General features: G+C 43.5%; 1 protein-coding gene across 6 annotated transcripts in view; it reads right to left on the bottom strand.

The window, feature by feature from the left end:
• Window positions 1-3,269: 3,269 nt before the first annotated feature.
• Window positions 3,270-16,328, bottom strand: part of DST (dystonin) — a 527,522-nt gene continuing 514,463 nt past the window's right edge. For 3 of the 6 annotated variants that reach the window (XM_045294845.1, XM_045294847.1, XM_045294846.1), the window contains 9 exons: window positions 15,798-15,952; window positions 15,582-15,656; window positions 14,049-14,066; window positions 11,171-11,288; window positions 9,864-9,935; window positions 8,737-8,936; window positions 7,497-7,607; window positions 5,700-5,823; window positions 3,270-4,541 (listed from right to left, as the gene is read on the bottom strand). In XM_045294845.1, coding sequence (XP_045150780.1) covers window positions 4,279-4,541; window positions 5,700-5,823; window positions 7,497-7,607; window positions 8,737-8,936; window positions 9,864-9,935; window positions 11,171-11,288; window positions 14,049-14,066; window positions 15,582-15,656; window positions 15,798-15,952 — 1,136 coding nt within the window. In that variant the 3' untranslated portion in view covers window positions 3,270-4,278. The remainder of the gene's footprint in view (window positions 4,542-5,699; window positions 5,824-7,496; window positions 7,608-8,736; window positions 8,937-9,863; window positions 9,936-11,170; window positions 11,289-14,048; window positions 14,067-15,581; window positions 15,657-15,797; window positions 15,953-16,328) is intronic. The other 3 variants (XM_045294849.1, XM_004696339.2, XM_045294848.1) reach the window with 3 other exon arrangements.

The raw sequence follows: 16,328 nt of genomic DNA, 5'->3' as shown, positions 1-16,328 counted from the left end.
TGGTTGATGTCAGAATAAAGGATGCTGGAGAGGAGACATGTCTGACCTCGGCCCCATGAGGCATCGTTCCTGGGCAGAAGTGGACTTGGACTCTCCTTCCCCTGGAGGAAGTCGGATGTGGCCCCCACGCCACTGCTTCAGAGGGCTCACGGTCACGTGCACAGACGGGAGGGGCTAACAGACGGTTATTGTAGAGGGACAAGTGCGAAGGACCAAGAACCAAAACTAGAACTGTGGTTTGGGGAATGCTGATGTGTGGCCCCCTTCCCTGGTCCCTTCCAAAAGATTATTTTGCGGTGTGTGTGTGTGTGTGTCAGAGATAAAATAAATGGTATTTGGCCATTATTAACTAACCAAGTAGCAGTATCTCCACCTCCACCAGAAGAGTTACTCAGGGCTATCGCCACATATAACCAGTCTCACACAGGAGTTTGCCTTGGCACAATCAGTACCCAAGAGACAGGGAGCAAAATCAGACTCAGAATGGACCGCACAGGCTTAAAGGTGAAGTTCAACCTCGAGGAGATCAAATCAGAGGGGACCGAGGGAACCTGACGTTTGGGGATGGCTTTTTAGGTAGACCACCAAAGGTATGGTCTATAAGAATAATGAGTTCAATTAAATTTCAGTATAATGCAAGATGAAGTCAATGAGGACATGGCGGAGACACACTGAGAGAAAAGGGGGTCTCATCAGTCCCGTCAGGAGTGAAACCAGGGAGGGGCTCACCTAGCTTGACAATAATTTGGCCACAAAAATTACCGAGAATCTATAAAATGCGGATACACACACACACACACACACACACAGTCAAAGGTCAGACTCACTCTAAGAGAATATTAGTCTTAGGAAATTAACAATAAAAGCACCTAAAATCACATGTTAACAAAAGCCGATGTGCATTCGCTAAGCATGTTTGCTTACAGAATAGTTAATGCTGGTAATACTCAATGAAAAACTTGGGAATCACTGATGCTGAAATTAAATTCTAACACGATGGAAACTAAATTTTGTAATCTTTGCTCTATGGCTATTGTAGCTGTACAGTTAAGATTAATCATGTCCTGAAAGAACACTTTGCTTTTGTTTGGGGATAACTTTCTAAATATCATAATCTCGTATTTTATTACCGTCTCCTATTTTCCCGTTTATAATCTCCCTTAACGGATTGCAATAAAAGCATGGGCACACTAAACTGGGACTTCCATGGACACATTCTGCACCGATATATTCTTAATTTAGCACACTGGAAGCAGGAGTGAGGAGGAAGCTTCCCATTTTTGTTCTTCACCCGAACTACATAGTCCTTATCTCCGTAGAGGGGATTTGAACCACGAAGTTGCAGATCGCCAGGTTCAGCCCGACATTCTAGGTAGTCATACAGCTGATTTCCGGTACAGACACCTTGGCCTTGCTTCTACTCCCCTCCCAGCAGACCGGGTGCCTTTCGAACGTGCCCCAGGCTGCTGCACAAAGCGGTGCGGGTCCTTACCCTCCTTGTGCACGCCAAGCTTCAGCTGACTGCCTGCTAGTAGTGTCGTGTGGGCACTTCCAAATGTACTGACTGGTGGCATTAGAACATTCACTTCGACAAGTATATCCAAGTCAAGTACTTGCTCAAAAAGTATTATATATCTGAAACCCATCACCATTTCCATGCATTGACATTTTAGATATATCACAAAATTTAAAACTTGCACAGCCAGGTTTAAACTACCACCAAAGGTCCGTTCTCAGTCACCTTTTCCTTTCCTTCTGGCCCGATTCAGGAAAGGGGAGCACCCTCACTCCCCGTGCTCAGAACCAACATAGGCACTCACTCCATCATCTCAGAAATATCAGGGCATGACAACTAATCATTTGGATTTTTAAGATAAAGAAGTCTATTCTGTGATTAAATTTCTCTAATCCTTAGGAACCGGTGTTTACATTAAGCTGTCTAAAGCTGAGATTCATTCCATTGTACTATTGTTGAAAGAGGAAAGATGAGAAAAAAAAAGAGAAAAGGCCGTGGGATTAGGAAGAGGCGTTTCTGCCGCATCAGTGAGATAAAAATCATTCCCTCAATTGGTCTTTGCAGTAGAAATGTGATCATATGCAAAATACTGTACTAAGCAGATCAAACAACTTCCGGTGCCTTCTCAGATGACCCATGTCATTGAGAGCATTCGCTCTCATAGGTTAGGGTTACCTGTTCCATAAAGGGCTCTCTCACCTGAGGTCCATGCCTGGAAAAGAAGGCATTTCTATTGCTTAAAAACAGTATCTAATTTATGTCAGTGGAAACTACAGGCTCTTCAGTTATCGGCCTCTGTGGTAGCCTCTGTCAACTTGTGAAGGGGGGGGAGTCTAGCCTGTCAATCAGGTCGCAGCTTGATGACCTCATTTAGAGGCGGGATGGAGATAAATAGCTCACCGGAGGCCATATACACACAGACTCTTCTCTCTTATCTCTCTGTGAGATATTCCTGCTGACAAGCCACATGAAGCTATGCTGATGGGGCCAGAGCCCTGGAGCTGGAGGAGCCATGTGGAGACCCATGCTAGTGATGAGATGCTTATACCACCACTGGATCCACAAGACTTTCCACTCACTGGCCTGTAATCTTCCTACATTCGGAGTCATTGCATGTTTTGTGTGAGTTTGAAGAGGAATTTATAGATTGGTATCAGACATATGGGCTAATATCAGGGTTACGGACTTGATCTGGACTGGGATGTTTTCTTAATGTAGAATTACTCTTCATACAAAGTTCTTTCTTATACATATATAGATGTCTATGGATTTGTTTCTCTAGTCTACCCAGACTAACACAGCCTCTCTCAAAAAGGCCAACCAGGAAAAACATCATTTTGTCCCGTCACTTGGAACATCACCACAGCCATTTGCTAAAACACATTTGCAAAGTGATGCACAGTAGGCCCAGCCATACGCAGAGTAACAATTTTCCATCTCTTCTAAGTATGTTTGATGAATATATATGGTGAATGCCTTCCAACTCCCAGCGACCCTGTAGTACAGGACAGGTAACGCCCCAAAGGAGCTCTTGGGCTTTGGCCTTGACAGAGCAGACTGTCACATCACTGAGTCAGCAGCCGAGTGCTCAAGCACTATGACACCAGAGCGTCACCGTTTCGGTAACTCCCTGGTTCTGATGTGCTCCAAATTCAGCCTGTCGCACTATTAGTAAAAGTATACCATACATGTAACCTATCCCTAAAACAGACAACAAAGAAAAGTTAACTTTAAATAACCAGGTATCCATATGTTCATCAAGTGAATATGTTTTATTAAATGCATACTAATATCTTTCTATATTATGTGAGTATACATAATAAATTAAAATGTATATATATTTATTAAATATAGATATATTACCAGAACATGATTATTTCAGATGAGAAATCAAAATAAACCCATTTAAAGTATCTTTTGGTCTCTCCAAAGTGATGTTGCTCATAAAAAAATACACTGATTTTTCCCTAGGGGGAAAAAATTAATTCCATAGCAATGTAGTTAAGGACATGTTTTATTTCATAGCTTTCTGCAAGCAAAACTGCTTTGATACAAAATGATTTCAATGATACAGGTGCTAGCCTCCACTCAAGCAAAAGAAAACCTCAACATTTATATGAATGCACTTTATCATTATATTCTTACAGTATAATGGGTCTAATCTCCAGGATGCCTCTGGTCTTACGGAAAGCAATGGCACAGACACGCTGCACGGTAACTGACTACGGCAAGTCTTAACTTAATGCTAACTTCCTGGGAGTTCTCAAGGCAGGTACTGTTTCTGAAACTTTGTGTGGATGTGTCTGTCTTTCTGCCCTCCCCATCTTTCAGTTTGCATTTAAATAGTCTCAAAATAGATCCCTGCTTGTATGTGTTTTGGCTTTTCAGAGTTTTCATAAAAATAAGAAAATGTCATGAGGTATCTCTCACACGCGAGCTACTCGTGCCGCGACGAGGCTGACAGAGGGAAGCAGACTCACCTGGACGTACATAACTGATTTTAGCGTGTGCCCCACACACTGCCATGCAGAAATGTTAGTTCATGTCAAACTTTCTTCCTCCTCACACGACTCTGACCCAGAACAGTTTACAAAACAAACAGAAATCACACAGATAAAAGAACAGGACAAATACACAAATAAGGCCATCTGCAGTATTTTAAGCTCACCTCTTGCAATATTTCACAATAATTTCTACATATTTTACATCTTTCAAACTTAAATAAATGCTCAAGGAGAAGGGCCTTCGTGGAACCAATTGCACTATCTTTTTGAGGACTTGTCCAATTTGCTGGCAGGCGATTTCCTCTGGGGGGTGGGGATTTTGGAAGGCTTGGCTGTGGATGGCCGAGAACCTGCTCGGGGCGTAGGCCTGTGTGTCTGCGGGACAGTCTCCACGTCTGAGCACACGGACTGGATCTCTGAAATGTCAAAGTCTGATGCATCACTGCCTCGGCGGCTGCTGGCCCTACTGCCCGCTTTGCTGCCAGCTCGGCTCCCCGGTCTGCTGGGGGTCTTCCTGGAATCTGAAGAGAGAGGGCAAGGATGAGTCGACCCTCATTACTGGGTCTCTGTGTAACTGATCCTTGAGACTGGATGTCCCCTTCCACCTCATTGACTTTTCTGAATATCCAGGCGGCACTTAGAAAGTCCCTGTGGCTTCACGGGAGGAGGACCTTACCTGGAGACCACACAGAACCCCTTCCTTCCCTGCTCTGGCTTGTCCCCGCTCCCCAGATGGAGGCCGTCCCACTCTCAGTCAACACAGTATGTAAAAAGCTACATTTACAAAAAAAAGGTAGATCTGGGCCTACTCCACTTACGATAGGATTCCATTTACTGCAGACAGACACAAGGAATATATCCATCGTTTAAGGGCAGGCTTATCATAGGTTGACAAGTGTACCTCGGGATACATGCAGTATAAATGTGGATCTAAATTTCAGTGGGAGTTCAGCCAATGATATGTAAACCAAAGCACATACAACTATCCAAGACTTGACACTTCAGAGGTTCACTAGCCTGTGATGAAATTCAAGAAGTGCTGGTATAGCTCCCAGTAAGTCTAGGTTTTCCCAACTACTCAAAGTAAAGCCCAGTATAGTCTCCAGGCGGGTAGAAGAGCCAAGACCTCCCAGCATGTATGGCTAGAGCACTGTTGATTTGTTTCCAATTTGTCTCTCTTTCATCTCTCTAGTGATTGACGTCCATGACCTGTATGTACTGGACTTGTACCTGCGGGTCTGTTCCTGTAACGTTTCAGCCTCTGAAACCCTACACAGGGTCCCTATGTGTCAGGAATGACCCAATGGTGGTGAGTCTCTTTTCTATGTTTTAGAGGACAAGGGCTCCATAGGAGTTCTGGTGACAGAGTGTGCACTGGGCTGCTAACCTCAAGGTCTGTAGTTCAAAACCACCAGCCATTCCATGGGAGTAAGACAGGGCTTCCTACTCCTGTGAAGAATTAAGTGTCTGAAACTCACAGGGGCAGATCTACAAGGTCATTATGAGCCAGCACTGACTCGCAGGCAGTGAGAGTATTTAGGGCTTTATTAGGCCCTTAAAAAAAGAAAATGCACTACTGACCATTAGTAATGTTTCCCCTGGTTAGGCATAAACGGGACTTTCATCTTTATATGATGATACTGCAAAAGCCGCTAGTGAAAGAAATGTACCCCACTCACCGGCAAACTGTGTCCGGACTCTGGAAGCTGCCGTTGTGATCAAGCCACTGTCATCCCCGGAGTGAAAGCCTTTCCCGGACAAATATCCTGGAAGACGGAGCTTGCTTCCTTGTATGGGTGTTCCCTGCATTTAATCAGCGAGAAGAAAGCTCAAGGGGCTGCTCCCATTGCATGGACTCCGCGTGACAAACAGGGGAACCTTCTACTAGCCCTCTTGGGGAGGGAGGAGGGAAGACAGGAACAGTTTTCCATTAAATGAGGCATGGGCTGCTTCTTACTTGCTTTTCTTCCCTAATTTCCTGATCTGAATTCAACGAGAGCTTTCAAAAGAAAATGAGTTTATAATGAAAGAGAAGAGACGCGCGCGCGCACACACACACACACACACACACACACACAGTATGAGACTGATGGCAAGGAAAAGGGAGGCACGTTCAATTTTGAGTACATTAGTGATTTTCAGACTGTCAGTGGTTATTACAGAGATAGAGAGTCCTGCATTCAATGTGATCAGCAATGGCACTTCCAAAGGAGTAGGGGCCACTGAAAAGTTGTCAGAGGATAACTACTCCACCCCTACAGAGGGACGCTAGGGACTACAAGGTGCAGACAGCGAATGGGCTCTGGAAAAAAAAAAAAAAGATACTTGAAAGATAGCTCTGGTGATGCTGTCAGGTAACCATTAGGTTTCTAACTAACTGTGAGGTTGGTGGTTCACACCCACCAGCTACTCCATGGGAGAAAGATGAGGCTGTCTGATCCTGTAAAGATTTATAGCCTTGGAGACCTTATAAAAAGTGTTGCTATGAGACAGACTTTATGGTAGTGAGTTTTGTTAGGTATATGCTATAAACTATAGTCTTTTCCCCTAAATATTGTGATTCTAATCAAATATAAGCTCATTTGATATGTATGCTTACCAATGTTTCTTAAAACAAATAGAATTGTTTAAGATTCAAGGTAAATTATCTGATACGTCAATCTTGCCAATATTTATGCCATCTAAATATCTTTGAGCCTAAATTTCCACATATATTAAGCAGTGAATGCTTGTTTAAGTAATAAGAATAGTAACGCCTAATAACATTGCAGTGATTAGCTAAGTCCCAGCATCCCCGGAACCCACACTGATAACCTGAGAGCTTATGTCAGAGTCACCTACAGGGACCACTCAATAAACAGCCTTTCCATTCAGGCCAGTGGTCCTCAACTTCCTAATGCCGTGACCCTCTAACACAGTTCCTCATGTGGTGGTGACCCCCAACCATAATTATTTTCATTGCTACTTCAAAATTGTAATTTGGCTACTGTTATGAATCAGGTGACCCCTGTGAAAGGATCATTCGACCCCCCAAGGGGTCGTGTCCCAAGGTTGAGCCCAGCTGATTTAGGCAATTGTCTTGCAAATGACACTGCCTCTTACTCTTGCCCAAAGCCAGATTGTGTCTCCTAGCAAAAAACATATCATCTGCCTTATAAGACACTTTACTTCTGCCTGGATATAATTTCTACTTCACTCTCGTGAGAGCAGAGCAGAGTGAAAGGTGAGTAAGAAGCGAGCAGAGACAGCACAGAGCCTGCAGTTGTGAGTCTGTTAGCCAACACTGTTCAAGGAGCTGTACCCTGCCCTCCGCTGACAGCCTCCAAGGACGCTCGGTCGGGACTCAGTGCACAGAGGTCTGTCTACCAAAGGAAGGGTGTCAGGAAGCACGTCTATGGCGGGAGCGGTGGCGGAGGGTTAGTGGTGACTGTTTCCGTGAAAGACGCTGTTAGACTAGGATCTGGGCCTTACGATACCTCTGGAGATGACACGGGGAAGTCGGGGCACTCTGCCGGCTTACAGGGAGTTGACATTTTGCTGTTTGTCAACCATGGTTTACCATAATTGCGTGTTAAAGGATGGAGAATCTGTATGGAACAACGGCAAATCAAGTATAAAGGAGAACCGGTGAAAAAAACGGGGCCACAGAAAAATGTCTGCATAGCAAAGAGTCACATTTCACAGTAAGAATGGATATCATTACAAATATGCAGAAAGGGTCAATGGCAAATCACATGCCAAAAAAAAAAAAAAGAGTGAAGCTCTAAAAATTAAATAAATAAATAAATGATAAATATGTATGGCAACCAAAGTCCTTAAATAGGCAATCTTTATATGGTCCAAAAGACAAACGCATATAGTTGTTTTTTTTTTTTTACGCATATAGTTTTTAAAACTAACACTCACACACACACACACAAATATGCTTTTTGTCATGTGGTCCATATAGAGAAGGTAGACATGGCTGTAGAATTAGCTTCTTCATTTGTGGCCCTTGCCACAGTGTGGGAAATGACAGAGAGATACAGTGTCATCACATCCCACGTTATGAGAAGGGACACCAATTGGGGAAAGGCAATTAATTCGAGAGGGTCTAAATAGCTCAAAGGTGTTTTGGAGACAATGTGGTAGTTACATAATCTAGTGTCAATTTGGGACTTGAAAGGATTTGGAGTGAAGGGGTGGAGTCTAGTCTGTCACTCAGATCATAGCCAATGAGCCCTCTGTGTGGGAATGGTCTTCTGAGAATTCTGGGAATTCCTAAAGTTGCTTCTTAGAGGCGGGAGACAGACTTCTCTCTGCTCACTTCCTGCGAGACATCCCTGAGGACAAGACACATGGCACTACGCTGATAGACCCAGTGTCCTGGGAAGTGGAGAAGCCACGTGGACACCCCTGCCAGTGCTGAGATGCTTACACCACCACCGGATCCAAAGACTTTCTACCCACTGGCCTGTGATCGTCCTGCATTCGGCATCATTGCATGTGTTTCGTAAGTCTGAAGAGGACTTTATAGATAGGTATCAGATATATGGGCTAATATCGGACTTATGGGCTTGGACTGGACAGGGTTGGGATGCTTTCTTAACGTGCAATTATTACCCCTTATATAAAACTCTCTCTTATACACATATGAGTTTCTATATATTGGTTGCTCTAGTCTACCCAGACTAACACAGACACTGATAGGCTAGGAGGACAGACAGATCCCCTTACCTTGGGCGTGTTGGTGGCAGGGACCTGTGGGGAGGCCGCCTGAGCGGCGTGACTGGACATAGAAGTGGATCGGTTGGGCGAAGCTCCTCTCGATGAAGGCCGGGACCTGCGGCCCCTGGGTCGGAAAGCGGCCATGCCCTGGCTGGCCCCATCTGCTAGGATGAACTTCTCACGCAGTTCCATGTTGGTCCTGCCTTTAGCTGGACGACGCAGGCCAAAATGCACACAAACAGAGAACAAGGCAAAAAAGAAACAGGCACTCAGTCGCGTGTGAGAAGAACGGCCGCCTGGCACCAGAGATCCCGTGGAGGATTTCGAGAGCGTCTTTTTGCCATGCCAACTCCAACTCTGCATCACGAAAAGCTCAATGCATTCCTTTCGGGGCAAGTGAGCCCCAGAGAAAATAAATAAACAAACCAAAGTGTGCTTATTCTAACACTAGACACCAGCAAGAATAACCACTACTAAAGAAAGGTTCAGCACGATGATGGAAAGCCCATGCTAAAATATTGTCAACCTGCCCGGGACTGATGCCCACACGGTGTCTTTACCCTTTCACCACACGAGAAGACAAGCCGGCAAGGCTGGGACTGTGTCGTTTGCATGTGCGAAGGAGAATGCCAGTATTTTAACATCGGGCTTAACGAAGCGATAAAAATCACACAAAGTGAGGGATGGCTTGTTAATCATGAGGACAACATGTAAGAAACTTCCAGATTGGTCGCTTCAATGGAGCAGAGAGTGTTTTGGTTTTATGCCTTTGAAAGCTCTGTTTTTTTGTTTGTTTTTTACCAACATGCAATGACAAACACCAGACCCAGGGATCCGTGAGGTCAATCGGTGATGCAGCACTCATACAAACACATAGGCACACGGAGACCACTCCACAGGACCCAGGTAAGCAACTGTGTTAGCATGTGTTTGATGACTTCCATGACATTGCAACACACCGGAGGTGTGCCAGATTTTCAGAATTCAAATTTGGAAGCACCAGCCCAGTTGGATATGAGTTAAGCCATGTGCAATGGGTGAAGCGTGTTATTTTAAAACAAAACGGATAAAGCAAGACTGTAAAAGGAGGAAAGAGAGAGGACAGGTGGGGAGAGGCAAAGCGAGGGGTTGCCAACCTATAGGAGGCTGAGTAGTAGTAATTGAAGAGTTTGATTCCGAACGTAACATTTTACTCCCATGATGATGAACTAGGAAAAAATGACACAGGAGACCAATCACATTAAAGAATACTGCCAGCAGGAGAAGAAACAAAGTCCCGTCGTTGACTGTGCCACCGGTGTAGGGGCAGGGTCTTTAGCACACATTTCAGAAGCATGTTGCGTCAGGAAAGAAAGCACTCAGAAGTTTGACTCGGTAAAGGAGAGTTATCTGCCCAGTTACTGCCCCAGCAGGTAACTTTCCTAAGCAACCCAACAGAACACACACGATACACACTCCAACAGCCTCTGTTCATCAGTGAGCTTCAATACCCCAGGCTGCAGCATTTTCAAACCGTACAACAAAACGGGAGGGTTTGTTCTGATTTTAACTTCTCTCTCAGTCTACCTTGGACTCGCAGAGAGCGGGGTTACTGCATATGGTTTTAGAGCAACCCACATCGTCTCAGCAGAAAAGCCTGTTGACCATACAGAGGCACCTCTGTACTTGGGTGGCCGCACAAAACCCTGTGAGCCCCACTGGGGGAGGCTTTGCCTCTCGCTGTGCAGCCTGCTGGGTGCTAAGGTCTGTCGCGATCTCTGTTTCTACGGTTTAAAAGGAGCGCTATGGCTAAAGAAAAATCTTTATTCTAAATTTTTATTTACTCTTTAGAGTAAGAAAAATGGGCCTACTTAGTAAATGGAGCCTAGTAGAAATTGTAACGGGCTGGCTACTGTCAGTTGATTCAGGCCCCACAAGTTCACCGTAGGAGCTGGAAAATAAGGAAGATTCATGAGCCCACCTAGGGACCTTGAGTTAGTCAATATCAAGTGTGTTATAGCTGTGTCTAATTGTCCAATCTGCAATTTCAAGTCACACGCCAAACTGACATTGTTATTATTTGTTACTTTTAAAATTACTGCTTGCCTCAGCTCATTTCATTAAAAAAAAACTTTCAGTTTTAAACACTTGCTAAACAGTATCTTCAGAATTCAGCACCTCAATTTTCCTCCTTCTTTTGCTACATAATGAGAAAAATCAGAAACGTGGGAGGGGGTTTCAAAAAGAAATCCTATTCTAGAATGTATCCTCTACCTGCCCCTCTTTATCTAGAGAAGGAAACAAACAATGACTTTCGTACTTTAGGCTCACAGATCAGTGTGAAACTATTTGGAGCAAATGACCCAAATTATACCAAGGATGTTTTTGATGTTGGAAAAGAATTGATAGTGTGCTGGAAAGATTTGTTACCAGTGTGATTATCTTGACATAAGCATCGCCTTACCCCTGCAAGGATCATTTTTCACTAAAAACTCATCCAGTGCCATCCATCCACCTCCAACACGAACCATCACTGTGCTCCGCAGGATCCGCACGAGCCGCAGTTGCTGGGAGTCCCCAAACTGCAGACAAAGGTAGAAAGACCCTCGAATGGTCAGTAACAACGCTTATTGACAAGGCGATGAGCAATCTGCAATCGCGTAAGCAATCAGTTTTAATCTCTTGCTTAGTTCACAGCAATTAGTAAAATCTAAGAAAAGGGGGTTTGCAATGATTCGCGTTAGGCTGCTGGCATGCTAATTTGGCCCAAAGGAAACCATGTAGCAAAAAGATAAAGGTTATCAAGTATAATACGGAAGCTCTGGACTAAAAAAAAAAAAACTCTCTCTTACGATGCAAACATATTAGTAAGGCAGTAACTGAAAAATACTTCAGAAGTTAATGCAGCCATGAAAATAAGCGCTGGCCTACTTGCTGAGGGAATCATACAAAAATATGATCATTCCGAAGGAAATATCATAAATTGATTCCTCTTTACTATCCCATCGTAATTGCTGCCCACTGGCATTTGTGGCAGAAATCTTCACAAATTCATTTTGTTTCTTCTAAAGAAATTTGGCTTAGGGAGAATCTAAAGGGGTCAATGAATGTGACCAACAAAAATTTCACAGTCCACTATAATTTCTGCATCCCTGATATCTGGTAAACCAATTTGTTAAAGGCTGGATTAACATGTCACTCTAGATTAGGTTCATGTTAGAACAGGTACTGACACACTATGAGTAATGTAGCTTTCAAATCTGAAAGGGCTTCTCTCAGAGCGCTAACAAGCAACCAGTGGATTTCCTATCGCCTGAATTTGCTACAGGCCCTCAACGCCCTGAAAACAATTTTGAAGACTACGGGTACTCTCCATAAAGTTGATCTGTTTTGAAAGCCCACGAGAAATGATTTTATACTTTCAAATCATTTCTAATAGGTGAATGTCCAACTCCTAAAAACCACCATGCTGAATTTCATGGCTGCCAACCCGCAGCAAATACTAAAGCAAAACGAACATTAAAAATGAAACATAACAGCTTCTTGCTTAGGGTAATTAAGATACGATTGTGTCTTAGTTATTTGTCTGAGCTCAGAATGGGTACACAGACAACTTTAAGTAAGGGAGCCCTGAAACGAAATCCACCAAATCCCATCTGTGGCCCTACAACTCAGATGGGAGGGCCTGAAGCACCCACAATGCTCCGGCGGGAACTCAGGAGTTTTACTTGAAGCCATTCCTAGTTGCCGTTTCTAAGTCCAGCTTTAAACCTCAGGCTTAAACTTTCCCAGGACTAAACGTGTACCTGAAAAATGTAAATTAAAATGTGTAACTCAAAATCTCTACTGATTTTGTTAGAGAAAATTTGGTGCTGCTAATAAGCAAAGGGAAAGGGGGGTTGTTAAAGAAAATTACCCTTAAGGAACCAGATAATGTTGGTCCTAGATTACATTCAAAATAAAAGTTTTGCAGATATAAATATTTTCATGAGATACAATTTCAATTGTAATAAAGAGGGATGTTTTGAATTATGCTTTGGGAAGGCATTCTCTAAAAGACTAATATTTTTTCCTGTGCTTTAAGTGGATAGCGTTATCTGAGGTGACTCTTCCGCCTTCAGAAATAAAAGATGCCATTCCAATTGCTGACTCGGAAAGTAACAATAATGGAAAAGTAATCGCTTGAAGCATTATACTGAACTGGACCCCTGGTGGCATAGTGGGTTAAACATTGGGCTAATAACCACAAGGTTGATAGTTTGAAACCACCAACTTCTCCCTGGGAAAAAGAAGAAGCTTTCTATTCCCACTAAAAGTTACAGTCTTGGAAACCTGTGGGGGCAGTTTTACAGTGTCCTATCGGGTCACCATGAGTCAGAATTGAACTGATTCAATGGCAGTGAATATACTAATGAAGTTTTAAATATCTATTCAAAGTAACTGAATATTTGTTTAAAAAACTACTTCCTTGCAACAAAGAATGAGAATAATGTGAAGCTTGGCCTTTAAAATGGCTTTGAAACAGACAGGTAGAGTCATGTCCCAGATGACCGTGCTCAGCAGCAACTGGGTCTTTCTTAAAGCAAACAGGAAACAACCCTCCTCTTTCACGGGCGTGTTTGAATCAAGGCTCGGTTCTCTCTTCTTTCCTTTGAAAAGTCTGGCCGCGGTGCTTCCCCAGGGACAATTTACACTGCCCTCGAATGTGCGGTGTCCAGGTGGTATAAATGTGACTTTCGGACTTCATGAGCTACTAGAGATCATTTTCCTCAAACAGAAGAGCATCCTTGAAGAGTTACAATTTCTACTGAAAGAAGCAAAGGGCTGGGGTAGAATAAACCTGTGATTTAGAACCAACAGGTGGCAGCTGCTTCACGGCTGAGTTCTCGGGAGGATCGTTCACTGCTCTGCTTTCCTGGGCCATCTGCCCCCCGGTCCTTCTCTACCAACCATTCCCTCAATAGTAAGAACCAAGGCAGCTACTCAGAGACAGGTGAAGAGCCCAAATGTGTATTCTGATGAACACTTGCATAAAGTATTCTATGCTAATGGTACTAATAAACACTGGAACTGGACACTGCATTTGTAAGGCCATCGCCCGACAAGCTACAGCTCATTATCTGGTTCGCTTAAAAGTAATCTCCTCATTTGAGACACAAGGCAAAAAAGGGCCCTCCATCAAGGACCCTTAGAGCGCTGACAGAAACACCACGCCAACCAACAATGAGGTAGCTCGGGGTAGCATGGGGAAGACTGGCCATGAGAAGCTTTAATGAGGATGAATTAAAAAGTTTAAAATAATAATAATTGGGAACTTGAGAACACATTCAACTGGTTTATACCTGATTTCCCAGGAAGAACTGACAAAAAAAATGAAAAATGGGAGAAAGATCATTAGTTCAGCAGGAAACTCTCCTCGTGACCCTAGAACACACTCTCTCACACACACTCTTGGCTTCTGGCTGTACTCTCTAGTTCGAGAAGTGCAGGTACCGGTCACAACAACTCCACACCAAATATGGAGAAACGTTTCTCTACCCATTTTGGGGGGGAAACTTTGGGTTTCAAACTTAAGGGAAAACATTTGAAGATGTAGATGGCTGATTTTCGAAGTGAAAATGTAAAACAATTAAAAATATACAATGTGTCCTTTGTAAATAACACACTACGTTAGGGAAACTCGACACGTTTGCTGTTCAGCTACTACAAAGAGGAGATGCCCCACAGACAGAGGAAAAAGGTGGGGAAAGAGTTATGAGTTCGCATTTTCCTTCAAGTCAAGTTTGGATGAAGGCGAATTGAGTTACTGTGATTTCAAATGAAAGCAACCCTCACTGCACAACTGAAAAAACACTGCCTCCTTTTTGTATTTATAAAAAGGAGTCAACAATTAAAATGTTACAATTCTAGCTTTTGGAATAAAGAGCTCCAGTGACGATGAGTGAGTTGGGGTGTTTGTTTGTTTGTTTGGAGGGGGCGAAGGGGATCATGCACTGTGCTCACTTCCAGGGCAGAGAGAGGAAGCTGTCAGTTCTCATAAAGGAGGCGGGGAGAGGTGGGGAGCGAAGGACCATGAGTACAAGGAAGAAGTCAATATTCTAAAATGGATCGTGGAGATCATTGTACAACTCTGAAATAGGATCAAAACTACTGAAGTGTATGATATGTGAAATGTATGCCAATGCAACGCTTTAAAAAACAGATGTACACTCTCAGAAACCCACAGGGGCAGGTCCTTTCTGTTCTGTAGGAGGCCAGTGAACTGGAATGGACTCCATCCTCCACTGGCAGTGTGTTCGGTTTTGTATGTTAGCTTGGAATGGGCTTGACCATTTGGTAAAAACAGAAACACAAAAAACTCACCTCTACCCGTAACAAAGAATATATTATAAAGTACTATTAAGCAGCATATAATACCAGGGGGTTCACAAAGTGCATAGAAACAATTCCATCACCTTTTAAGTCCATTTTCCCACAGACCTTTTGAAACTCCCTTGTACGAGGTGAGAGTGGTTTTTCCTGTGAAATATTCGTCTCCTTACTGATAATGAGTAAGATCTGTCCTAATATTTAAAATGTTGGCTTTAGCTGTATATAATTTAAAATTATGAAAACTGGAATTTCACACACAAAGCTGCTTGGAAAGGTTTGTAAAAAAGTAGAATGATAAGATAAAGGAATTTTTTCCATAATCTTTTTGAAGCTCCCTTGTTCCATTAAACTGTGTTCTGATGTAAAAGTAAACAAATGGAATTCCTCGAACACAACTCAGGTAAAAATTATGTGCAAAAAATTTAACTCATAATCTTTTTTTTCTTTTCCTTTCTTTAACTCATATTCTTTATAAGAATCACCGGATTGCTTTGCAAACCTACCCTGTATTTGTTATCTCCAATCTGTTCCACTTGAAATCGTTTTGCACATTTACACTTAGCCACCTGCCGTGTCACCTGCCAACGACAAGGAGGAAATATTCACTTCCAGGTAAACAGTCCGGAGCAGAACCCTTAAGACACTGAGAAACGCTTATGATCTTGTATCCTAGCAGAGCACCCCATCGATCCTGTAGGCTGGGGAGCGATGAAGAGTACCTCGTCTTCAATTTTGTCAGCGTCAGTGACGGGTTTATAGGCATCCTTGTTCGGGTGAAGGGCTGCTACAAATTCATAGTAGTCGATGTAGCCGTCGCCATCTCTGTCAAAGATGTCGGCAACTGCACTCATCTCCAGGCGGCTGGTGGGGAACTCTGCAAGAGTTTCACCATCGGAGTTAGGAGAGGAGGGTGGTGACTGCTTGTTCTGCCCGAGACACCCTCGACTGCTCATGATGATCACACCCACGAACACCCTTAAAACAATGACTCGACAGCATTGCAAACAAATGTGGCCCCCACGGATCTCTAACTACAGTCACGGTGACCCGATGACACGGCTAACATTAGTGATCTCAGATGGCACACCGGCTGCTTTATGGAAGGCCTCACTTCTGTGAAGGTGCCTGGGTGTGAGCGTGGCATTCAGTAACATCGGCCAGGGAAAGCACACCCACTGAAAACACGGAGGTGGCCCCTACCTTAAGAATTCTGAGAGTGTTCATATCATATTAATGAGATTGTTCTATCA

The sequence above is a fragment of the Echinops telfairi genome, unplaced genomic scaffold (genome assembly GCF_000313985.2).
Source record: "Echinops telfairi isolate 266 unplaced genomic scaffold, ASM31398v2 ScPeMD7_3533;HRSCAF=4204_1, whole genome shotgun sequence".
Lineage (NCBI taxonomy): Eukaryota > Metazoa > Chordata > Mammalia > Afrosoricida > Tenrecidae > Echinops > Echinops telfairi.
Note: the sequence above shows the minus strand (reverse complement) of the source record. Positions and strands in the feature narration are given on the sequence as shown.